Consider the following 26,894-nt stretch of genomic DNA (forward strand, 5'->3'; position numbering starts at 1 on the left):
TAATGCTTGTGCGAAATTTCAGATCAATCGGTGAAACTATATTTTAGCGCCGGCGATTTTAATTTTCTATAGGATTTACTATGGGAAAATTTATATTTACAAAGAAAAATCGCCAAGGTGTCCCATTATTCTCTAACGATAAATCGATCCAACTACATCATAGAAAATTTTACCAGCAAACTTTCATTGGAAGACCGCAAAGTGATCCGACGCTCGTGAAAAATGTTATTTACATAAAACTAATTGCTGTATGAACGCAAGGCTCATTGTACTTTTTGTTCCAGCATCACTGCCGTCTGCTGCTTGCTGTTGTTTGTACGAGGCACCACTTTGCGTGGAGGATTCGCTTAGCATGAATGAAAAGCGGGTTACTAGGGATACGTTTATTGGCCTTGCTGTTTGAGTCTTCGGCCTTCTAGCTAGAAGAAATTCAACCAAATTTCAATGAAGGTGTGATTAACAAAAAGAGGCATGTAACGAACACTTTCCACACATCATGCAACGAAGCGATAATAGATGTGATGTATTAGTTGGGGCCTCTGAATCGCGACGTCAATAGTTCGAAGCTGGTCTGAACGGGGATTTTTTTTGGTACTGGTAATCTTTTTGATATTTATATTTATATTCCCAAATTCTAATTTTCGAGAAGATTTCCAGTATTTCTAACAGATTTAGATAAGATACACAGATAAAAATATGTAGGGATTTTAAATGTATTTTCATGCACATATTTGGAGCATGCAAATAGACGCAATATCTAATCGACCTTATTTTTCCTTTAAATCGAATTAAATTCAAACTGTGCCTGCTTGTTAAACTCAGTCAAATTTAATTGAATATCAAATGTTAATTCGTTTGATGAAATTAGCAGCAATTTTACAAGTCGTTGAATTTTCAAAACTATTTGCTGTGTACTTGTGATACTGATTTCCCAAGAGAATAATTTAATGAACTTGCTCTGCTGCGTTGATACTTGATTGACATGCCGATTTTGTAAAGTTGTGTATTTTCTAAATTGTGAAATAGTTTAGGAGATTCCTAGATTTGTTTTGCCTCCAGTTGGAAATCTCTTTAATAAAGATTATAGAAAAAATCTAGATTGTATGTAAAATTTACATCACATCCCATTTTAAATCAACGTCACATCATGGATATTTGGTCGGGGTTCAACCAAACCGCACCAAGCGGCTTTTAGACTGACTTGTGATATTTTGTTCGCAAAAGGCAAATGGAAAGTATTTTATGTCAATTCATGCGTACATTTGTTGTAAAATATCCTCAGCTATGGCGTCAAACGATGTCTGATGCGATTTGTAATTAATTGCATCTGTTACACGAAAACTTTATCAAAAAAATTGGAAATTTTTTATTGGCGCTTGGTGTGATTTGGCTGAACCCCGACCATTTAATCAAACAAATTTAGCAAAGAAATCAATTATATAATTAATTTTGTGGGCAGCAGGGACTATGTCCAAGGGCTTGACAATCCCTCCCCAGGCCATCTGCGAGTTGTGGGGCTTGCCTAGGATGTGGTGGGGTTTGACAGTGGGCCCTGTTAAACCTCTATAAAAAGCTGCATGTATCCGCAAGTAGGCTCCACCAAAGCGACCGTGTGCCGCTCAAAGCGCACAAGCCCAAGTCCTGGTGTTAGGTGGGACGCTAAACAGCCCTGACACGACGGCCCTCCGACGAGACAGGAGGTTTGCGCAGGCCCAATAAGCCGCCTAGAAAACCAATCATTACGAACAATATAAGAGATAATGCGACTCGATATAATCGGCAAAGACCTAGGCGACGAATACAGGATCACGATTGGAAGCTTGGAACATGGAATTGCAAGTCGCTAGGTTTCGCAGGTTGCGACAGGATGATCTACGATGAATTACATCCCCGCAACTTCGACGTCGTGGCGCTGCAGGAGATTTGCTGGACAGGACAGAAAGTGTGGAAAAGCGGGCATCGAGCGGCTACCTTCTACCAAAGCTGTGGCACCACCAACGAGCTGGGAACCGGCTTCATAGTGCTGGGTAAGATGCGCCAACGCGTGATTGGGTGGCAGCCAATCAACGCAAGGATGTGCAAGCTGAGGATTAAAGGCCGTTTCTTCAACTATAGCATCATCAACGTGCACTGCCCACACGAAGGGAGACCCGACGACGAGAAAGAAGCGTTCTACGCACAGCTGGAGCAGACATACGATGGATGCCCACTGCGGGACGTTAAAATCGTCATCGGTGACATGAACGCACAGGTAGGAAGGGAGGAAATGTATAAACCGGTCATCGGACCGGATAGTCTGCACACCGTATCGAATGACAACGGCCAACGATGCATTAACTTCGCAGCCTCCCGCGGAATGGTAGTCCGAAGCACCTTCTTTCCCCGCAAAAATATCCACAAGGCCACATGGAGATCACCTAACCAAGAAACGGAAAACCAAATCGACCACGTTCTAATCGACGGTAAATTCTTCTCCGACATCACGAACGTCCGCACTTACCGCAGTGCGAATATTGAATCCGACCACTACCTCGTTGCAGTATGCCTGCGCTCAAAACTCTCGACGGTGTACAACACGCGTCGAAGTCGGACGCCGCGGCTTAACATTGGGCGGCTACAAGACGGTAGACTAGCCCAAGAATACGCGCAGCAGCTGGAAGTGGCACTACCAACGGAAGAGCAGCTAGGCGCAGCATCTCTTGAAGATGGCTGGAGAGATATTCGATCCGCCATTGGTAGCACCGCAACCGCTGCACTTGGCACGGTGCCCCCGGATCAGAGAAACGACTGGTATGACGGCGAATGTGAGCAGTTAGTGGAAGAGAAGAATGCAGCATGGGCGAGATTGCTGCAACACCGCACGAGGGCGAACGAGGCACGATATAAACAGGCGCGGAACAGACAAAACTCGATTTTCCGGAGGAAAAAGCGCCAGCAGGAAGATCCAGACCGTGAAGAAACGGAGCAACTGTACCGCGCTAATAACACACGAAAGTTCTATGAGAAGTTAAACCGTTCACGTAAGGGCCACGTGCCACAGCCCGATATGTGTAAGGACATAAACGGAACCTTCTTACGAACGAGCGTGAGGTGATCCAAAGGTGGCGGCAGCACTACGAAGAACACCTGAATGGCGATGTGGCAGACGAAGATGGCGGTATGGTGATGGACCTGGGAGAACGCGCGCAGGACATAATTCTACCGGCTCCGGATCTCCAGGAAATCCAGGAGGAGATTGGCCGGCTCAAGAACAACAAAGCCCCTGGGGTTGACCAACTACCAGGAGAGCTATTTAAACACGGTGGTGAGGCACTGGCTAGAGCGCTGCACTGGGTCATTACCAAGATTTGGGAGGAGGAAGTTTTGCCGCAGGAGTGGATGGAAGGTGTCGTGTGTCCCATCTACAAAAAGGGCGATAAGCTGGATTGTAGCAACTACCGCGCAATCACATTGCTGAACGCCGCCTACAAGGTACTATCCCAAATTTTATGCCGTCGACTAGCACCAACTGCAAGGGAGTTCGTGGGGCAGTACCAGGCGGGTTTTATGGGCGAACGCTCCACCACGGACCAGGTGTTTGCCATTCGCCAAGTACTGCAGAAATGCCGCGAATACAACGTGCCCACACATCATCTATTCATCGACTTCAAAGCCGCATATGATACAATCGATCGGGACCAGCTATGGCAGCTAATGCACGAACACAGTTTTCCGGATAAACTGACACGGTTGATCAAAGCGACGATGGATCGGGTGATGTGCGTAGTTCGAGTTTCAGGGGCATTCTCGAGTCCCTTCGAAACCCGCAGAGGGTTACGGCAAGGTGATGGTCTTTCGTGTTTGCTATTCAACATCGCTTTGGAAGGTGTAATACGAAGAGCAGGGATTAACACGAGTGGTACAATTTTCAATAAGTCCGTCCAGCTATTTGGTTTCGCCGACGACATAGATTTTATGGCACGTAACTTTGAGAAGATGGAGGAAGCCTACATCAGACTGAAGAGGGAAGCTAAGCGGATCGGACTAGTCATCAACACGTCGAAGACGAAGTACATGATAGGAAGAGGTTCAAGAGAAGACAATGTGAGCCACCCACCGCGAGTTTGCATCGGTGGTGACGAAATCGAGGTGGTAGAAGAATTTGTGTACTTGGGCTCGCTGGTGACTGCCGAAAATGACACCAGCAGAGAAATTCGGAGACGCATAGTGGCTGGAAATCGTACGTACTTTGGACTCCGCAAGACGCTCCGATCGAATAGAGTTCGCCGCCGTACCAAACTGATCATCTACAAAACGCTAATTAGACCGGTAGTCCTCTACGGACACGAGACCTGGACGATGCTCGTGGAGGACCAACGCGCACTTGGAGTTTTCGAAAGGAAAGTGCTGCGTACCATCTATGGTGGGGTGCAGATGGCGGACGGTACGTGGAGGAGGCGAATGAACCACGAATTGCATCAGCTGTTGGGAGAACCATCCATCGTTCACACCGCGAAAATCGGAAGACTGCGATGGGCCGGGCACGTAGCCAGAATGTCGGACAGTAACCCGGTGAAAATGGTTCTCGACAACGATCCGACGGGCACAAGAAGGCGAGGTGCGCAGCGGGCAAGGTGGATCGATCAGGTGGAAGATGACTTGCGGACCCTCCGTAGACTGCGTGGTTGGCGACGTGTAGCCATGGACCGAGCCGAATGGAGAAGACTCTTATATACCGCACAGGCCACTTCGGCCTTAGTCTGAATAAATAATAATAATAATCAATTATATAATTCTGCAACTATTACCAACATCACTGGGGCTATTTTAAGCCTGTTGATGGAAAAGAATAAATAAATAAATAAATTAAAAGAATAAATTATAACGATCTTATAGAAATGGATACACCCAATATTTTTTTTTACACGGTGTGTATTCTTCAATTTCCCAGTTAACCTGATTTTTTACAGCTTTTGAAATACCACCTGAATTTTCTTTGATTTTTTGTGAATTTTTTCATGGGGTTAACTCATAGTTTCATTAACGCTGATGGTCGTAATCAGCTAAAACCCACCCGTGTAAAAAAGAACCGGGTGTAATATATTTTCCCATAGAAAAGAATTTGAAAGCACATAAAATGAATCTATTTGAAAGTTTGTTTTGAAATGGCTCTTTTGTCTCAAGTATATTCATAAATACGTGTTTTTTTTCGAATTTTGGTTTAAAGCATATTTATTAAATCTAATTTATGTGACATTCCTACATTTTTTTAAATCTTTATTAAAGTGTTCTTTTAATCTACAGATTAAGTTCAACACTGTCACATTCCTATATATGAAATCAGTGGCGCCGGGAGTGGGTGGGACACGTAGGACATGTCCTACGCATGAAAATACTTGGGTGGGACACTCGAAGCATTGTCCTACCCATGATTATGACAAGAACTTTAATACTAAATATCAAGTTAAATATTGATACAGTTATTAGATAACAAGAATCTGTAAATTAGTTAAGGAATCTTTCCTTTCACAGTTATTTAGAGGATTTACCTAATATCCAAAATATTTCTGGGTTTTGAAAAGATTTTTTCCTAAACAGTCTCTCGAGATTTTATTATGATTCCAGGACATCCAAAATTGATTCAAGGAGGCCTGAAGGTTTTCACCGCAAGAAGTCTAATTTTTTTACCGTTTTCTGGTATTTCGTAAATTTTGTTGAAAACTGTAATGGTCCTTGATGAGTCAGAAATATTCTTGAAAGTACATTTTTTGAATTCCTTAAAGTTTCTTGGGAAACCACACAATATAAAATGTACATTTGTTCTCTCTGCATTCACTACGCAAAAGTCCAAAATCCTGAGTGCCACAAATAATGGCATAAATACTCTTTGAGATTCATGAAGATTTCTGGAAATCCTTTACGAGATATGATAATCCTTTAAGGTTTTTGATCGATTTGAAGTTACTTGTGTGGTCTCTAGCCTTCCGAAATTCCAATGGTTTCCTGAATAGTTAGAAAGATAGTGATATCCGCTTGACACCGTTAAAAATCTGCATAGAATGTCTTGAATAATTTGAGTATTATACCAGGACATATCTCTTAAAGTGCAAAGGGATTTCTTTAAACCTTAAGATATTTCTTGAAAGTAGCTTGGATTACAGAGTGTTACAGTGAAAACATTTATGAAGTTTTCTCAGCTATGCTATCGCCTACCATTATGAGAATGCAGAAGCTTGATGGACCGTGCTTCTGTGGTACCCGTCGTTTCGATCGAAAAAAAAAAGCGCGATCCTCCTCAGAATACAGAAGGCAATGGGCGTGCGTGGTTATTTTCTCGTCGAGAAACAAAGAAGATAAATAATTTAATGTTTGATAGATCATTATTCTGTAGTGCGCATGATTTGATCGAAAGAAGAACGATTCTTCTCATGACGCATAGGCCGTCGGCCGTGCATTGCGCTGAGTAGATTTCGGATCGTGCTATCCCTCATGAACCGAAACACAACAATTAAGTCCGAAATAATGATTTTTTGAACGCTTACCAAGAATCTTCCAAACTAACCAATTCCTTTCCCGTGGCGCATACGGAGATGCAGAGATGCACTTATTTTCTTATTCTAATCCTAAACGAACTGTAAGAACGTAACCGGCATCGTTGGTGGTTTTGAATTTATGAAACTCTAAAGCATGTACAGTGAGAATAGTTGATTCTCGGCCAATCATGATTCGACTATGAAGGAGAGTATAGCTTTTTTAATAGAATCAAAATTTATACCCAAGTTATTCCTTTCAAATTCGTTTTTCTCCTGTTTGATAAATCTTTTTATTTGTCCTACCCACGTCTCGGAAGGTGACCGCGCCTCTGTATGAACTCAAAAAATTCGTGTACAACATCAACGGTGATATTAAGAACTGTTTTTACAGTAGTTCATGATTTTAAGATATAACTATTAACTATCAACATCATTACTGTTTAGATGTAAACTAAATAAATAAATCATCACTTCATAATTTAAAAAAAAATACACGGCTGACAGGATAGTTTGTATGAAAATAGAAAAATAGTAATAATTCAAGTCTTTGATTTGAATTATTGGCATATCAATCAAATATCGAAGAACCAAAGCAACTTCATTAAATTATTCTCTTCTGAAATCAGTATCACAAGAATCATATCTCAGTCTTTTAGAAATACCAGAAAGCTTCTCGAAAGTAAGAATATGGAAATATAAAGAATTTCCTAAAGAATATCAGTATCGAAAAAAAAACTTCCGCTCAGACCAGCTTCGAACTATTGACGTCGAGAATTAAAGGCCCCAACCTATACCTCGCATCTATAGTCGCTTCGATGCATTGTGTGTGGAAAGTGTGCGTTACATGCCTCTTTTTGTTAATCACACCTTCATTGAAATTTGGTTGAATTTCTTCTACCTAGAAGGACGAAGACTCAAACAGCAAGGCCAATAAACGTATCCCTAGTAACCCGCTTTTCATTCATGCTAAGCGAATCCTCCACGCAAAGTGGTGCCTCGTACAAACAACAGCAAGCAGCAGACGGCAGTGATGCTGGAACAAAAAGTACAATGAGCCTTGCGTTCATACAGCAATTAGTTTTATGTAAATAACATTTTTCACGAGCGTCGGATCACTTTGCGGTCTTCCAATGAAAGTTTGCTGGTAAAATTTTCTATGATGTAGTTGGATCGATTTATCGTTAGAGAATAATGGGACACCTTGGGGATTTTTTCTTTGTAAAGATAAATTTTCCCATAGTAAATCCTATGGAAAATTAAAATCGCCGGCGCTAAAATATAGTTTCACCGATTGATCTGAAATTTCGCACAAGTATTGTAAGACCCAAAAGGCTTCTGAAAAATATGAGGGAACGAAAATTTATTTTTTTCATATATCCATGTCCCAGGCTATAATGTGCATACGTGCGGTAACGCACCAGGTGCTGTGGTTTGGTTCGGTGGGATTTAAACGGGTGTTGAAAAATATAAAGCGTTTTGACTCAAGTCGCGAACATGGCTAATATTCCGAACACTCGCATTTAAATAGCTATTTCAACCTTATTCGCGTGGTTCTTTCCATAGGATATCAATTTCGTTTGTAAAGCACTCGGATTATGTAGGAGAAACTGAGTTTTGGAAGGATTCGGAGAAAACATTCTATTTTAGGAAGTCAGTAGAAAAAGTATCCAAACTTTTCTATAATCCAAGTATGTTTTAGATCATTTAATAGTCTTAGTTCGATCATTGACAAACTACAATGACTCATTCCAGAGGTTAAATGTCAAAACGTGTTACAGCGGAGTTCTAGTGCGAATATTTTTCTACAGCTCTGCCTAATAGTTTGTTGTTTTGATTCAACTAATAATAGAGTTAAAGCACTAGTTACTAATACTAAATGATAAGCATATGCGGTATTTCGAAAAATTTCGTTTTAGGTGGTTCGAAACGAAATTCCGCGGAATTTCGCGGAATTTGAGCATGGCGAAATCTGATTTCTTGATTTCGTTTCGTTTCGTAAAATTACAAAAATTTCGCTAGAAAAAACAAGCTTCTAACGAAATTTAACGGAATTCCGTGGAATTTCGAAACAAATTTAAACTTAAACCATACTTTATATTATCGAAAATTTTGGCTGCGCCGCTGAACAAAACCGTGAAGTTGTTTTCAAAACTTTATGTTATATTTTTTTTTCTATTAATGCTTACTACTTAACCTCATTCTTAGTCGTCAAATATGCAGCTAGTTTTCTTCTATAAAACGTCTTTAGTGTTTCCATGATTAAAATTCAAATTTTGTGATATTTTTTTACTATTTGCACAATATGAATTCGGAATCGTGTTGCTGCAGGTCATGGGACGGCAGCTAGTCCAGGAAAACGCGAAGTGATAAAAATCTACCTCGCGTAGCAGAAATTTGTTTAACTAGTGTGCAATCGATAGTGTTGATGCTGATCACGCCAGCTAGTGTGGAAGAACGCGAAGTGATAAAACTAATGTCTGCATCGAAGAGCACAACATTATTTAGTGCGGAATCGATCGTGTTGTAGAAGATTATTAAACGAAGCACATTGGTCTTGCGTTGGATTGATTCGAAACACATTTTTCCTCTTCTTGTTTTCAAAATAAGTTCGTTTACAATAAATATTTTGTCGCTTACAAAGGGGTTTCACGTGAATTACCTTCTCAACTAACCAACGATTCCTTTCCAGTAGCGCTCACGGAGATGCAGAGCATTCCTCGATCTCTTATAACAATGAGTGTCAAACTAAGCAAGCAAGCATACAATAAGAATAACTTTTTTGTATCGCAAGAATATTATTTAATTGGTGAGCTGTGCATATTTGCTGTTTCTCGGACAATCATGATTAGCAACTACGATGCGTACAGTTAATCAAGCTGACAAGCCTTTTTTTTGACTATTTGCACAATATGTAAGGAACATTGCAGATTTGTGGGCATTTCTAGATCTTCGCATAGAATTTGCAAAAAAAAATCCAGAACGGGTTGAAAGATCATTAAAATTGCTGAAAGTTCTTTACTTATGATTGCTTCCAGCTTATACTGACCATAACAGCTGTTCTCATATGCCAAGGACACACAGAAAAAAGCTCGGTTTGTCGAGCTGATTGTATATAACTATGGGTCTGTGAAATTCAATCTGAACTACATATCTTTGTGCATTTTAGAAAGGTATGCTAAATATGTAGACGAAGAATAAGAAGGAATAAATTTTGGCTGATACGCTCTTTTCAAATGTTGGTCTAGTAATATCAGTTCTCTATCTACTGTTACCGAATATATTAACAATGGACGAACCATCGGCATACTTGCATAACATGTATATACATACGAAACAATATTGAGGCTTTTCACCTATTTCATAGTTAAAGTGTACCCACTGTCCTATCCCCTCTCCCTATTTCGGCCCTTGGAGCAAAATTGAAAGAAAGACGGAAACACCATTTCCGCTATACCGAAGCCGAACGTCGAAGGAGGGGTGCAGAGACAGAGAAAATCGAGGGAGCCGAGCGAAAGATCGTGGTCGTGGACTAGTCGAGGAGTCGTGTTTTGACTGTGATCGGGTACAGACCTCTCGATTGACCGGAGAAAAGCTGTAAAAAAAAAACCTTGTGAAGCGTTGATTGAGCGAGGACTTAGTGTGCGGGTGAAGGGAGCCTAGAACGTCCCGAATATTGAAAAGTGTGCGCGGTGAACGGCTGCTACCCGTCGGGAGGATTATTTCCGATAGAAAAACCCGTAGTGCGTCGTGAGTCCCGCGAAGCCGGAAAAAACCTCGACTATTTCTCAAGCTGCATTCACGTGCTAAACGTTACCGTCTCGCCGGCTGTCTATCCCACCGAGCTGGGAACAAACCTCGAAGAATCACCAATCGTCGCAGTTTTCAACGTCGCGGCACATCCAGCGGAACCGAGACAGAGCATCGACAATCCGCCCACGTGTCCAACATTTCAGCCTCGTCGGCTGCCGGCCCCTTGAGGCCGTGAAAGTGTATCAAAGAGAATTTCAAGACCCCCCCCCCGTCAACGTGTTCAACGCTGCAGATCGCTGGCTGCGATCCCCTAGAGGACTGGAAAAAAATCTCGAACTAACCCTCAAGCTTCCGCCCACGACGTGTCCAACGCTAGGACCGTGTCGGCTACCTACCTCGCGGAGCCGGAAAGACGACATAACGAGTCATCGAGCCCTCCCCTTCCACGTGTCCAAGACTACAGCCTTGTCGGCAACCTATCCAGAGGACCTGAAGAAGCATAGTTGCTTCAAACTACCAACCACTATCAGCCCGGTCAGCAATCCACTAGCGGAGCCAAGGAGGAGCTCCTTCAAACCCCGTTGCAGGTACCGTTGAGTACCCAGGTATGTCAAAACACCTGAGCTTGACAATGTCGACCAACCTTGTAAGGCCGCATCCCTTCATCCCATCCCTTCCCACTAATCCAAAACCAAGGAATATCTAATGAAAAATAAAATATAATTAGAAATGTATCTTTAAATCTACGGTTGTTTCAAACGCTGACCCTATGTGCATGCAATTGCGTCGTACTCACGTTGTGTTGTCCACTTCTCTTCGCTATTCCGTCGTGTATCCCTTGACCAAGTAAAGGTAAGTCTGAGAACCCCAAAGGTGAGCTAGTTTGAGACGTGTAGACGTTCACTGCATAGAAGGCGGACGTCACTGGCAGTTACACTACGTATACGCCTGGCAGATGTGGATACATAATAGAGTATCTAAATAAGAAAATAAATCTAAGCATTCATTTTCTAATTTTGACTAAGTCAAAACTGTAAAACCACGCTGACAAGACAATATGAAGTATGCTTCAGCATAATTACATAATTCTTAAGTGAACTAAGGTTTTAAGCGAAATTTGAATCCGTATATGAAAAATCCCACAATTTCTCTATTTTCATATTTAGTACATAAAACTGATATGAAATTGAATTGATATAAAATTGATCAGATACGGGAACACACGCTCCACGATTAATTCCTTTGAAAACGGCACAAATGCTGGGGTATTGCCTTATCGCCAATAGTATATGCGGCGAGAATGTGGCGATTTATCACAGATTGCCTCTTCTGTTATTATAACTCTTTTGGTCGCAAAACAGTTATTCGACTTCGAAAAAGTGAAATCAGAATTGCGTACATAATGTAAAACAAATTTAATAAAAATTCCGTGGAAAAAAATTAAAATTTCGTTTCGTTTCGAAAAATTTCGAAATAAATGAACCTTGATTTCGTATCGTTTCGAAGTCTCGAAAGAAATCTATATTTCGTTTCGTTTCGATCCGAATCAACATAGACATTTTCTATTTCGTTTCATTTCGTTAGGAAAAAGAGTGTTATCGCATACCCTTACTAAATGATAACAAAATTTCGATCAGTCTGTATAATAAGTTACTGCAACTAGCGCTATAACTCTGTTATTAGTGCAATAGAAACAACAATTAGGCAGAGTTGTAAAAACCTTCGCTCTAGAAGTCCTCCACATATCACGTTTGAAATTTAACCTCTGGAATGAGTTATTGACAAACTACTAAATTATCGAACCTATATAAAACCGCGCATAAAAAAATCTACTTTTCCGCTCATTTTTGGTCGCAACGAAAAATACGCGCCAGATAGTCGCCTAAGAACAACATACCTCCAGAAAAAAAAGCCAATTCGATATTTTTTTTAATTTGGCCGCCACGTGGTACTTTCCGGCGGTGAATGCTTGGATAGCACGTGCTATTTGTACTGCGGAGAAATTTTTCACATCTTTGAGAGCCTTGGAAAATGATCACGAAAGTTGTCATTTTGTTGCAAGGCACAATACTAATGATCGAAAACATCCTTGCCACAATCCATAACAAATTACACGAAGGCAAGCAACATTTTCGATTTTCTGATAGTATATCAGGTATGTAATCATTACGATGTAAATTATTGCACAATATGAGCTCAAAAATTCTGATTTTGGTAACACTAGCTCTGTCACGCGTAATCTATCAGATTTTGTACTTGGATAGTTTACCTGTAGAGTGATCTGATAAATAGTTTTGGTTCAGTTTAGAAATCAAAATAATCAATTTTAACCATACATTAATAATTACTGCGAAATGCTTTCCATATAAAAAAAGCAACCCCAGTAGAATTCTGATCAGATTTTTTAAATCAGATCAAATTCATAAATCTTGTTGAAAAGTGCTTGAATGATAATGACAAAACGGAACTACTCATTAGCAAAATTGACCTTTCCTGTCAAAAAATTTTATTCGCTTAAGTATTTTTTAAATTTAAAACAAAAATCGAAAAAGTGCTGTTTTAAAGATTGGCCCGATTTTGAACGAACATCGAGTGATTTTTTTCAGGTCGGTTAACACGTGCACACGTTTTCGGTTTTTGTTTTCGATTTAATAGTTAGAGGCTTCAAAGAACCCATATTTTCTTTGGGAAAGTTGACCTTAAATAAGCCAAAGAATCGACTGAAACAATGAAACGAAATACAATTTTTGACGGGGATGGTCAACTGAATTTTTATCTATATGAAGAATCATATTATTCAAAACAACAATTTCAGCTGGATTCTGGCTTCAAAACGGAATTTTCAGAAAAAGCGTTTGTATGTGCATGTGTGTGCGTGTGTGTGCAAAAAAAAATCTAACTCATTTTTCGAAATCTTATCCTGAACCGATTATTTAAACGGGGAATCCTGTCCCATTGTTTCACATTAAAAATCAGGCCGAACTGGGGAATGGGCTCAAAAGTTATGGCCAAAATACAAATTTTTGTACTATGTCTGAAACTCGATTTGTGCAATTGCACAACCTCACCACATTTTCCGGGCACTTAACCTCATCCGATTTGCTTGCAACAAATTGCATTCGGCAGCAATTATTACAATGTGTATAAACAAATGTGAATTTTCAATTCAATCTATCTTTATTTACGAGATTTTCGACCCTAGGCCGGTTCATCTGGTATAAACAAATGTGAAAAATAAGTCTTATTCACCGATTGTTATTTTAGACTTTTCATATATGTTTATTAACCATTTTGAACGAGCGAGAAAGGCATCATCACCGCTAGGTGGATTAATCTGGTTTTTTTTATAGAAGTCGATTTGAAAGCGAGTGGAGAGCAATATTTGTGAAGGTATAAATCGCACGACCTTTCTTCTGCCAAACTCCCGTATGAAGGGGGAAGGGAAAAATATCAGTGTGGAAGCTGAATATGATTTGCTTGAAAGAGGAAGTGGCATCTGGGTACATAGCATAAAATAGTTTAGAACCTAACTGCACATCTTCGGTTTAGAAAAAATCCGCAAATTATCTTTCATGGATCATTATCTTGCTCGTCAACAGATACTACATGGGCATCTCAAAATATAATTTTTTGAGTATTCCTCTGAGATTTCTGGCGAATTAGTATAGAAATCTCAATGAATTCGAGGATTTCAGAGAACTCCTTTTGGAATTCTGGAAGTTCTGGAGAATTCCTCTGGGAGTAATGACGAATCTTTTTGGAAATTCTGAACAATGCCTCTGAGAGTTCCGAGAATACCTTTTAGGAGTTCTGGAAAAATTCCCTGGGAGCTCTGGAGAATCTTCATGGAAGTTATTAAAAGTTTCTCATGGAGATCTGGTGAACTATTTAGGGAGCTCTGGGACAATTCTTTTGATAGTTTAAGAGAATCTTTCTGGGAGTTCTGTATTCGTGTGAGTATTCTGACCAGTAACGGTAAATAATAACTTTTTTCACAAGCTGTCTACAATATTGTGTTCTTTATATAAACATATATGTTGTGGGAGGTGCAACTAGACGCCGATTCTTCCAGCATACAGATAAATAATATTGTCATTTTGATCAGCTACAAAGCTGTAATTTACATTTATTTAATAATACACATAATTAACAACATACTATAGCGTATTACTCACAAATTCGGTGAAATTATCGCGGAGCACAATAAGCTCCTGCTTTGTTATACCTCCTCACAAGGGCTACTGTGGTTCTAGGGATGCTTAAATTTTATACAAATATTGAAAATTCTAATTTAAAATGCATTTGCGCAACAATATAGCCATAAAGGTTCATATAACTATAAATCATAGGTCATGACAGTCCGTGACTATTGTTTAGCTTGCCTCTCATGGGTCACACTTCGTATTTAGAGCAATGATATGTTAGACAAAGTTCTAGGATCTTTTAAGCTTTACATATTAGTCAAAAAATCCGAATTGTAAGTTACTTCTGAAAGGGGCTATATGCAAGGAATACAGTCCCATCCCGATTTTGGCAACACCCGTTTTTGTCTACCCCCGATTTTGGCAACACCCGTTTTCGGCAACATTTTCTTCCCGATTTTGGCAACAAACTCGAAAATATATTTTTTATTACTTTTTAGAGCTAAAACCTTTTTTTATTAATATGTAATAGGATAAACCAAACCAAAAGTGAATGTCATTAGGGTTTACATGCATATCATGGGCTCTGTACGAATAGTGGGCACTTTCACTGAAATAATGAACCACCACTCGTATCACCGCTCATTGCAAACAATTTCTAATGAAACTTTTCTGCTCTTTTTATTCACGTTCTCCATGTTCCTATTCACACTACCCTAATCTAACCAACCCACCGTGGGTTGTCGTATTTTTTGGCATTCTCACTGATTTTGTCGTCGACAAGCTGACTCACACCGTTGACTATAGTAACGACACCTATTAAGCGAAGCCCACTGTTTAATTGCTAGTGATTAGCACATTCGATTTTCTAAATGCGCTATATAATCATCAAGTCGTTTTGCTTTAAATTGTCTTATTGTTTAAAATTGACGCAAATTTAAGCGATTAATATCAGAACACTGTTGGCTTTTCCAGTTTCCTGATGTTTCAATTGCATAACGAGCCTTTTGATTCCTCTATGAAGATCTCTATGAGTCTGGAACTCTAGCACACTGAATGGGAGGCGTTGATACTTTCTCTCGCCTTTCATATCACCTTGAAAGAAGATCGAGGTGCTAATACGAAAATCGTTGCTTACATGGATACCTCACCAGTCACCACGGCTTGGCTTACTAGACGGTGTTGCTCATTGTTTATCACAGCAACGATCATTCCTACTCGTTGTTTGGCATCCATCTGAGTGAGGCAGTTCACTCATTGGCTATGGATGTAGCATAGATTGCAATACATCAATGCTCACAATGCTCACTCACTCACACTTCCAATTTCTGCTCTCGAGTGTTCTGTTTGTGATGGCGAAGTATCAGAAGTGGCTCCTGTGAAGTTCCCATGAGATCGCTGGTGTAATTCTAGCTGCTTCGATAGGCGAGTGATGCGTCACATGTGGTTTTATTATTATTTATTCAGTCTAAGGCCGGAGGGGCCTCTGCGGTACATAACAGTCGTCTCCGTCCACTGCTGTACGTCACCAGTCACGCAGTCTACGGAGGGTTCGTAAATCGTCTTCCATATGATCGATCCACCTTGATCGCTGCACACCTCCCCTTCTTGTGCCTGTCGGATCGTTGTAGAGAACCATTTTTACTCCAAGTGCGCGTTGGTCCTCCACAAGCATTGTCCAGATCTCGTGTCCAAGGAGGACTACTGCCACCGGTATAATGAGGGAGTCTGTTTGATACGGCGGCGAACTCTATTCGATCGGAGCGTTTTTTAGAGTCCAAAGTACGTACGCTTTCCTGACACGTTGCTCGTGGTGAAAGGCCGTTGTCTTTTCTTGATCCGATCTCCTTTGCTTCCCTGCTAAGTCTGATGTTTTTCCATCTTTTCAAATTTATAATATTGAAAGTAGTGCATGGAGAACTGGAGTGCGATGACCTGTAACGAGCATCAGTTAGTCCGTAGGCTGACTGGTTCTTAACAATCCTTTTAGCAATTCTGAAAAATCCTAGTTGTGATAGATTCTACTGAGAGTTCTGGAGAATCTTTCTGGGAGTCTATCTGGAAGTTCTGAATAATCCTTCTGAGAATTCTTGTTTGTCTTATTTACCTTATTATCTTATTTGTCTTAGTTGTCTTATTTGTCTTATTTATCGTATTTATCTTATTTGTCCTATTTGTCTTATTGGCTTTTTTTTTGTCTAATTTGTTTTATTTGTCTTGTTTGTCTCATTTGTCTTATTTGTACTATTTGAATTGTTTGTCTTATTCGTTTTATTTGTATCATTTGTATTATTTGTCTTATTTGTCTTATTATCTTATTTATCTTTTTGTTTTCGGGGCCCTCCTTAGCCGTGCGGTAAGACGCGCGGCTACAAAGCAAGACTATGCTGAGGGTGGCTGGGTTCGATTCCCGGTGTCGGTCTAGGCAATTTTCGGATTGGAAATTGTCTCGACTTCCCTGGGCATAAAAGTATCATCGTGTTAGCCTCATGATATACGAATGCAAAAATGGTAACCTGGCTTAAGAAACCTCGCAGTTAATAACTGTGGAAGTGCTTAATGAACACTAAGCTGCGAGATGGCTCTGTCCCAGTGTGGGGATGTAATGCCAATAAGAAGAAGTAGATCTTTTTGTTTTATTTGTTTTATTTGTCTCATTTATCTAATTTGTGTCGTCCTTTTACTATTATATTTGATTTCAATTTACATATTTGGTAAATTCGTGTTTATAAATGCTACTTTCTAGTGTCTCGCTGAATACAAAATTGGATGCTCTCATAACTCCTTTCCCACCGTGCACTACGAGAAAATGGCTGCTCTCCCAAAATGGTAATTTTTGTATGGAATTTGGAAAACTTGGTTGAAGTAATAAGACTTTCCTTCAAAATTTCATGCGATTACATACCTGATTATTGTAAAATTACGAAACTTTTGTCAGTTGAATTTTGCAAGATTCGTTTTCTTTAAGCCTCAAATCATTGGAGAGAGGTTCTGTGAAGCAAACATTTCAGTTGTGCAATAGTTCATTATTGAGAGCCTAATTCAAATTTGGAAAATTGTGGGCCAACGAAATTTTCCAGGAACATTCCTTGATGAATTCCAAAGAGATTGTCAGCTTGGATGAGCGAAATTTCCTCCAAATTCCGAGTTATCAACATTTTAGTTCGCAAACTACACTCTACCGCGAGAGAGCTTCTCTTAGACCTAAAGAACTCCCAGAAGGATTCTCCAGAACACCCAGATGAACTATCCACAACTCCTAGAGAAACCTTTTGGAGCTTCCAGCAGAATTTTCTAAAACTCCCAAAGGTACTCTCTAGAACTCCCTCAAGAGTTCTTCCGTACTCTCAGAACAATTCTTCAAAACGCTTAGAAGCATTCTCAAAAACAAAAAAACTCTCTTGAACTTCCAGAAGGATTCTTAAGAACTTCCAAAGGAACTTTCCAGAACTCTCAAAGAAGGTCTGCAGAACGCCTAGCAGGATTCTCTAAAACTCACAAAAAACTCTACAGAACTCGCTTGTCATAAGACGAGTTTGTACAATTCCATTTAATTCCACCACTTAACTTCCTTAACTACAGAACTTCCTGAGGATTCTCCAGTACCCCCAGAACAAATCTTTTGAACTCTCGGAGGGATTCTCCAAAACTCCCAAAAAACTATCCAGAACTTCGAAAAGGATTCCTGAGAACTTCGAGAAGGCAAAACCAGCCCTCAACTAGCTTTTAAAAGATGATTCAAAAAAAGATATTCAGAGCAATTGCCGTTTTGATTTTAATGATGTGTCACTACTGATCATATTTCAAGGTCAAGGTAGCTTGGATCCACTGGGGTAAGTGGAAAAACAACTCCTAATTTAAAAATCTATTTCCATAAATTTCAAGCTGCCAAAATGGAATGAATTACCGCACAGTTGGCGCAAAATTGACTGTTTTTGTTACCCCATAATGATTGATTACATTTAAATCAGATAAACTGATTTTACAATAATGTAAACTTGAACTATAGATTTTCCTTTTCCGCTTCCCCCAGTGTACCTTACAACTTTGTTGTACCGTTTTGGCTCAAATCTCGAACATGAATCATATTCCGAACACTGGCGTTTTAGCGCTCTCAATCTAACATTTCCATCGGTTTTACCCACTCAGGATCAGAAGATTCTATGGAAAGAATTACACGAATAAAGCCAGAACGGCCGTACAAAAGCGAGTGTTCGGAATATGAGTCAAAACGGTACGAGAAAGGCAAAGAGTAAATACAGTTGATATTTGATATTCAAAATGTGATTTGCGTCAGGTGATTTTTGAACATTTTGAGTGTAGGTAGAGGTTTTAAAACTAATGGCAGTCCATTCCAGATGAATGCTCCACCGGTTAGGGGAGGGGGGGTCTTTCTACCTACAGTTAAATGCCGCGGGATGATGAAACATCGAGAGCGCCCATGTTGACCTGTCTGTACCAGCTGCAGGATGTAGTCAGGAAGCACTCCATGTTAGGCTTGCATGATATTCATCGCACTACTATCCAAACCGTTGTTGGGAACAGAACAAAAGAATGTTGAAATGTCCGCGAAAAATATGCACATACAAGTGATGCCAAAGGCTATCTAAAATTTAACGAGTTGCATGATTAATCGCTTGAGAATCCAGTAATTTGCACTCTTTCTGCCGTAATCTGTAAAAATGACGTATCCGCCAAATTACAACATATGTACATGTTTTCCATTTTTCTGTTAAAGAGCTCGATGAGTACTACTCGTTAACACCATTTTTGGAAAAAACGCCACCTTTTCAGATTACGGCAGTTTAATGACGGGTGTTCCCGGGAACTTGAGAAGCTCATACCAATCATTCAAAGTTGACTTGTTTCAAACAAAATGTCATTACGCCTTTTCAAAAGCCACCTTCGAAAAAAAATCGAACCGGCTCTCTACGATATTGATATTTCGATTTGCATCTTAGTGTTCATTAAACACTTCAACATTTTTTAACTATAGTATACGAGGTTTCTAAGTCATGCCACGATTTTTGCATTTGTATTTATATTATGAGGCTAGCACTCTAATACTCATAGAAATTGAGAAAATTGACAACCCAAATTCCTATGCCGGAGCGGACATCGACCTCTTCGTCGTTTGTTAAAAAAGAATTTTTACTAAGCTAAAACTAAATGGTAGGTAAACAGTATACTCGGCAGATTTTCTTGATTTGTTCTTGTTCTTCTATGGCTCTACATTCCAACTGGAACTTGGCCTGCTTTTCAACTTAGTATTCGATTAGTATTTCCACAGTTATTAATTGAAAGCTTTCTATGCCCGGCATTGCATGAGTATGTATCTAGTGTGATAAGTACATTAGATACACTATGCCCAGGGAATCGAGAATGTTCCCCACCCGAAAACATCCTAGACCGGACCGAGCATAGAAGTCACCATCTCTGGTTTGGCAATCTTGATTTGTATAATATGTTGATTTGTTTGCTGAATTCACAAATCTTCAAATATAAAAGTTATTATTTCAGTTTTTATTTGATTTAATGCTGCTATAATGCTAATTGAAACAAAATATGTGTTCAATGCAACAAGCATTCAAATGCTTTAAAGAGTCAAGCTAAGGAATGGAATCGTGAGGAATTTGAACTACTTAAACCGGTCAAAACATGCCGAAAACGCCTACGTCATTTTACGTCACATATGTGTTAAATGTGTTGGCATTGATATAAGACTAAGATTTACGAGTTTTTATTTCAGCAAATACAAAGTCTTATCGTAGCTCTTAACTTCTGTTACACGCTAAGCCGAATTGTAGCGGAAGCTATCTCCCACTAGATAAACGTCTGCACTCCAACGCCTCTGCTCATATGCACGGAATCACCTTTCGTCACAGTGCCATGTTAATCTGCAGATTACATCGAACCACGGATGAGCAATTCGACTGGAGAACGACGTCCGCTGCAACATGGGTGAAAAAATCGAGCATTCAAATGGTGTATTCAATCAAGTGTTTTCGGTTTGCACTAGTGAGTGAGAACGATTGTGAAAATTGGGGGAAATGTTGAAACATCTGTTTGAAATATTTTCCAGTAAATCTGATACATTTCGCACATGGCGCTACACTGGGTTGGTTGTCACCGTTTCTGCCCTTACTTCTGTCAGAAAATTCACCGTTGGATACAGGACCAGTAACGGTGAAACAAGCCTCATGGATTGGGGCGATTCTTTGCTTGGGTGCTCTGATCGGGGCCATCATTTACGGGAGTCTTACAAACAGACTCGGTGTGAAGCGATGCATTTCGTGCATAATATTTCCAAACATGGTGCTGACATGAGTGTTTTATCTCATATTTCGTTATTTAATTAATTATTTTGCAGAGTTTCTGGCTGTTTGTGTATTTCGGAACATCGGTTTATCATCTGTACATTGCACGGTTTTTGGCCGGGGTAACTGGAGGAGGCGTCATCGTAACATTTCCTCTTTTCATAGCAGATATTTCCAATAGCAGGTGAGTCATTTGATACTGTACAATTAGTATTAATTGAAGCTGGAATATTTCTTTCGTTTAACAGAATTCGTGGTATACTTGGCTCATGTCTAGCTCTTTCCGGGAATTTGGGAATCCTAGTAATGTATATAATTGGAGATATTCTTTCGTACAAAACTGTGCCTCTTGTTATGATGACTGCGCCTCTTCTATTTGGGATTCTCATGTATTTTATACCAGAAACCCCACAATCATTGCTTAAAAAGCGAAAGATTAAAGAAGCTGAAAAATCTCTCCAGTTCTTCAAAGGATTCACAGTTAAAACAAAAAATACAGCCGAGTTCCAACGCAATTTTGAAGAACTGCAGAACTTCGTTTCAAATAGTAAATTTGAACATACCAAACTTCAATTAAGTGACTTCGGTAAGTAAATGATTAAACAATCAATAAATTTTCAACAAATTTTATACATTTTATTTCTATTCCAGCATCACCGCAAGCGAAAAAAGGAATATTCATAGGAGTTTTTCTAATGTTTTTAAATCAATTTTGTGGCGTTCTTGCGATTCTCACCTATGCAGTGTCAATTTTCCAGGAGTCAGGATCGAACATAAGTCCCGGTGTATCAGCCATAATTATTGCAGCGATTCAGATAGTTGGAACGGTCGCTTCTTTTATTTTCGTTGATTTAACTGGGCGAAAAGTGCTGCTATTGATTTCTACTTTGGGTACGGGTTTGGGAGTTAGCTGTCTCGGAACGTTTTCATGGATGAAGGAGCAACAATTCGATTTATCGGGATATGGTTGGATTCCGATTGTTAGCTTGTCAGTTATGGTATTTCTCTTCTGTGTCGGATTGTGCAATATTCCATTTTTCATAATACCCGAAATCCTTCCCACAAAGGTATGTGTGTTGAAGATGGCATTTGAGCTAGGTACTATATTCATTTTTTTTAGATACGCAACGTGGGAAATACAATCAGCATGATCTCGATCACCATATTTGCTTTTGTTGTTCTCAAGGTAAAAAGAATTTGTTGCCAACATTCAGAGACACTATCATAAAGTTTTATTTTTAGATACTGCCAGTTTTGCTTGAGGAGATTAAGCTTTACGGCGTGACCGCATTATTTGCATGTACCTGCTTCATAGGCGCTGTTGTAATAGCCATTGTCGTCCCAGAAACTAAGGGGAAAAATCTCGTGGCTCCCGTGAACGTTTAATAATATTATTCAGCATAAGTTACTTTTGCACCTGTGATCACTTATTCATCTATCCAACTGACTGACTGTGAAACTCAATATTGAAAAATCCTTGCAGTATCTAAGTAAATGTTATTGTTTTAATTAAAAAATAACAAACAATATGTATAAACCATTCTCAATTAAATTGATAGTTAATCTTTGTCGAAATACATAAGTAGAAACACCGTAGTCTTTTTTTTCTTCCTGTAAATTTTGTTTTTTCAACTACGTCGTTTATGTGGGAGGCTCAGTCGTGTATGACTATTTGCGGATCCGCCATAGAATGATCAGAGATTGAATCCAAAAGAGAATGAAAAAGTCTCTCACTGGTGGTACACTTATTACGTAAGCATTTTTTCTGGGTTTTTCGACCCCCCCTCCCCCCATGTAAGATATTTTCCATACAAATGATTTTTTATTTATATGGAGCGTAAGATATTGACCGACCCCCCCTCCCCCCATAAGTGCTTACGTAATATGTGTACGGCCCCTACCATCTCTGTATAAATATACGATATGTAGCATATCGTGAAAGACTTTTTTCACAAACTGTCATGATAAAAACCCAGATCAATCCACCTAGCGTTGGTGGTGCCTTTCTCGCGCATTAAAAAAAAAAAATAAAAACACATAAGAGAGGTCAAAATAGAACTTTAGGGAGATAGATTTTACTTTTTACATCGATTCATATGCATTTGCGGTCATTTGAATGCATTGCTGCAACATTTGAAAAAAAATTTTTTTTAGTTTTTGAAATTTTTTTTCCAAGAGGGGACCCTTGACAAAAAAACAATATTTTTTCAATAACTTTGGAACGCAATGACCGATCGGGCCAAGTTTAAATAGGAAACAACTAGACCACAATCCGCGTCGACTGCAACTTGTTGCGATCAAATAATGCTAAGTACCAAAAAGTGTGTCTCACATTTTTGTACACACACACACACATACATACACACATACAGACATCACCTCAATTCGTCAAACTGAGTCGATTGGTATATAATACCATGGGTCTCGAGCCTTCAATCTAAAGTTCGGTTTTGGAGTGATCCTATAGCCTTTTCGTATACTTTGTATACGAGAAAGGCAAAAATTGATTCGGGAGGTTATACCTTATCAGGGATGGGAAAATCAAATTATCTAATCACGCGATACCATGCCCAAATCAGTTGATAAACACTCGTTAGCTAGTGAGAATCTTTCGATAATTGTATCTCGATTTAAAGCATTTACCGTTACTTTTTATACTTTTTTCTACACATAACATCAAAACACAATGCCAAACATCATATTGAACTTCATTGTTGACATAAATTTGGCTTTGGTAAGGTTTACATTAAGATGGTAATTGATTATCAACTGATTCCAAAATTTGAAAACTTATTGCCTTTTTTTTGTTAAATATCTTGGCTGTGCATATGCACAGCATATGTTTCGAAATGGACAAATTGATATGAAATTTGCGAAAAAGAATCCACGTGTCTTGGAGGGACTCGAACCCTCTCTAGATAGGCGTGATAACCCCTACACAACAAGACCACTTAAAGGTCACGTTTGCGGAAAAGCCATCAGAATCCGAGTACCAACCTCCACCGCGGTTAGCTCTCTTTTTTGCAAATTGAATATCTTTCGGATGCTTTTTTTTGTCCAATCTCCACATGTTCTTTACTGTGCTTTACTTTACATGTGGAGATTGGACAAATAAAAGCATCCGAAAGATATTCAATTTGCAAAAAAGAGAGCTAACCGCGGTGGAGGTTGGTACTGATTCTGATGGCTTTTAAACGTGACCTTTATCTTATGTAGGGGTTATCACGAGTCAAGTACGAGACACTGAAGACGGCCTTACTGTTGAGGTCGAAATACGTATTTGTCAAGATACAATTAAGTGGTGCAATTCAATGGGATTGTATAAACTCGTCTTATGACAAGTGAAAACATTCCACTAAAAAGCTCAAAATAATTTTCTTATCAAAAAAAAAATGGTTTTCGTATGGCCGAGTTGTCGAATAATATGCAATTAATTGTAACTTATTGCCAGTTTATCAATTGATAATTCCAATCATTATCGTATGAGAATGATTTAGCTCAACCCTGTACCTCATGATATTTTTTTAAAAAAGTTCCAAACGCGGGGTGCACTGGCTCTGATGCTCCATTTCAATTTGTTCTACATAGCTGTGCGGTCCCCAACACAAAATGAGCGAGAACAAAGCGAGAATCATCACTTATCTGTGGGGGCTGTTTATCCGTTTCTGTTTTTTCGCCTTTGTATACAAGACATTTGTTATCATGGCTTGTTATGATTCGGAACAGTTTCTGCCTTTCTTTTATGGTTGTAGCACAGAGAACAGACGTTGAAGTTGCACTCGCTATATTGTGATTACTTTTTACTGTTTGTTTGAAATAACTTTGGAATGTCGCCGGTATTCTGTGCAGAATCAGTGCTAGCGTCATCAAAAAATGCCACTGTGCGCTAGTGTCGTTACGTATGCAAGAGCATACTAGCGCCATCGTGTTGTCAAATTGAGATTGTGAGTTGCAATGTCGACGTCGATGGCGTTGAAGTTCGGTGTGTTTGTTTACACATGTTTTGTAAGAAATTTTGTTCGAGCCTCCATGTCTGTTCTCTGTGGTTGTAGGTATGTTATCTATTGAGAGCGATTTCTGCAAACCCTGAGAATGATATTCACAGTGGAATCATCTTATCATTAACAGTTAGTAAGGAAAGGACTTCGACCAAAAGGCTCGTGGCGACTCGAGGTTAGAAAACTGCGTAATGTAATATTGCGGACGGGGTTGTAAAATAGGTTCGCGGTATTTTAGTAGCTCATCCGAGTATTAGATGTCGAGAAAGATGAAAGATCGTGCTCGAAATTTAATTCATCAGGGAGCATCTTTCGATTGGACAGAGCTCCGTGGCACACTGAACAAAAAGACACAGACAAGAAAAAACTTAGAAAACAAATAGAAAAAATATATTAGTATGTGGTATTAGACTTTGATGTCAGACGTGCAAAGAAATAGGAGGCGTCATTTTTCGTCCAATACCAAACTACGTTATCAATGTCGTCATATCCGGAGCCGCACCTACATAGATTGCTATCACAAAACTAAAGTAAAGTATCGACCAGATTTATTCAGTAGAGATTCGCGTTTAGTGAATAGTGACAAAAGTCTCGACATCACGAGGATGAAGCATAAACTTACGTCCTCACCTCTGAATCACGCTCGCGCAGAAACTTTAGGAACTATGGAAAATAGCCGCCATCCAAGTTCATATCGTTTGCCAATTTTGAGAAGTACTCTGACGGACTAATGATCGGAAACTATTCCCAAAGCGAATTTAATTGTTGCCAGCTCAGCAACATAAACCGAACACGGCTCTTGAAGTATTGCGGATCTTTTCAAAAATTTCCATTTTGCGGATTCCGTAAAGTTCTTCCGCAGCTGTCAAAGTTCTACCGCAAGCCTGAAAATCTTCAATACACTGAAACAAAAATCTGATATTTGGCGTTGTCATCGTAGAATGCCATGCCAAACAGCAGAGAAAAAGTATGAAGTGACAGCTGCGGTAGTTTAGAAATTGACCCGTAAAGAGGAAAGTTTTCTCTGGAGCAGCAATATGTAGTCGAATTCTCGTTGAAATACCGTAGCCGTAGCTGTTCTTCTCGGAGGCATTCCTCCAACGTTCTTCGATTAATGGCAACCAGGGTTTCGACTTTTCGTTTCAATGAGACCAAAGCAAGCGTTTTTCGGGCCAAGGGAAAATCTTGTTTCGTTGTTTATGTTGAGGGTCATCTTTCACCCATCAATCTTTTCTCTAGAATTAGCATTGGAAGATGAACGAAAATCTTGCCTATTAGTTGAAAATCCGATTTTTCGTTGCATTACTTTCATCTCTCACTCACTTTTCGCGAGAATTATCGCAGAACAATTACAAAATTGTATGACCGCGCCGGGATTCGAACCCAGAATAGTAACAATAATAGCTGTGGGATGCGCTTACTTTAGCCACACCACCACGCTATCTGTTTGAAAGCGTCAAGTTATTTGTTCCACATAAGCTACTACCATTTGCATTGATGATGCCACGAAAAGACTCGAATATGAAAGAAAAAGAGCAATCCAACGTTTAGCGGCAATCGAAGTGAGCGAAAAATTGTTATCACTCTCCAGGCTGTTTTTTTTTTCCCGAAAAGCGATTTCTCCCCGAAAACTTTCGTGAGGGAAAATCATGTGCTCCTGAGATTGAGTGAGCATTATGAACCCTGATGGCAACCGAACAAAGCAACGATCACTGGATTCACCACATGGACAAATGAACACAATGGACTCACGATGATATGGACTGGCAACGACAACAACAACGAATTATGGACATCTAAAAATAGATTCTGTGTGGACTCTGTACTGCAGTAGACCACTGCACAGTAGCGGTTAAGAACACAGAGTGCCTACCAAATAAATATACGAATAAAAAAAAACTAGCTTTTAATGAAATTTAACGGAATTCCGCGGAATTTTTAAACTAATATCATACTTCAAATTACTCAAAATTTTGTTGCCTATACAAGTTTTTGCCTTTCGCGTATACTAAGTATACGTAAAGGCTATAGGATCACTCCAAAACAGAACTTTTGATAGAAGGCTCGGAAACCCATACTGTTATATACCAATCGACTCAGCTCAAGGGTTCTTAAAAAAAAATTCAAAATCGAAAAATTTTATTTTCTCAAAAACTACTGCAAAACATTCAAATG

The 26,894-nt window shown here is 39.4% G+C and overlaps 1 protein-coding gene across 1 annotated transcript; it reads left to right on the forward strand.

The window, feature by feature from the left end:
* Positions 1–20,264: 20,264 nt before the first annotated feature.
* On the forward strand, positions 20,265–22,310 carry LOC134216275 (facilitated trehalose transporter Tret1-like). The gene is made up of 7 exons (XM_062695207.1): positions 20,265–20,422; positions 20,487–20,719; positions 20,775–20,905; positions 20,970–21,307; positions 21,373–21,788; positions 21,842–21,907; positions 21,964–22,310. The coding sequence occupies exons 1-7, from the start codon at positions 20,362–20,364 to the stop codon at positions 22,105–22,107; spliced, it is 1,389 nt and encodes a 462-aa protein (XP_062551191.1). The 5' UTR covers positions 20,265–20,361; the 3' UTR covers positions 22,108–22,310.
* Positions 22,311–26,894: the final 4,584 nt, after the last annotated feature.

The sequence above is a fragment of the Armigeres subalbatus genome, chromosome 2 (genome assembly GCF_024139115.2).
Source record: "Armigeres subalbatus isolate Guangzhou_Male chromosome 2, GZ_Asu_2, whole genome shotgun sequence".
In the NCBI taxonomy this organism is placed as follows: Eukaryota; Metazoa; Arthropoda; class Insecta; order Diptera; family Culicidae; genus Armigeres; species Armigeres subalbatus.

Excerpts from the sequence above, each read along its gene's own strand:
- LOC134216275 (XM_062695207.1), top strand. The coding sequence starts at position 20,362 with ATGGGTGAAAAAATCGAGCATTCAAATGGTGTATTCAATCAAGTGTTT. Across the intron at positions 20,423-20,486 it reads AGTGTTTTCGGTTTGCACTA|TAAATCTGATACATTTCGCA; the intron begins GTGAGTGAGAAC and ends AATATTTTCCAG. Across the intron at positions 21,789-21,841 it reads CCGAAATCCTTCCCACAAAG|ATACGCAACGTGGGAAATAC; the intron begins GTATGTGTGTTG and ends CATTTTTTTTAG.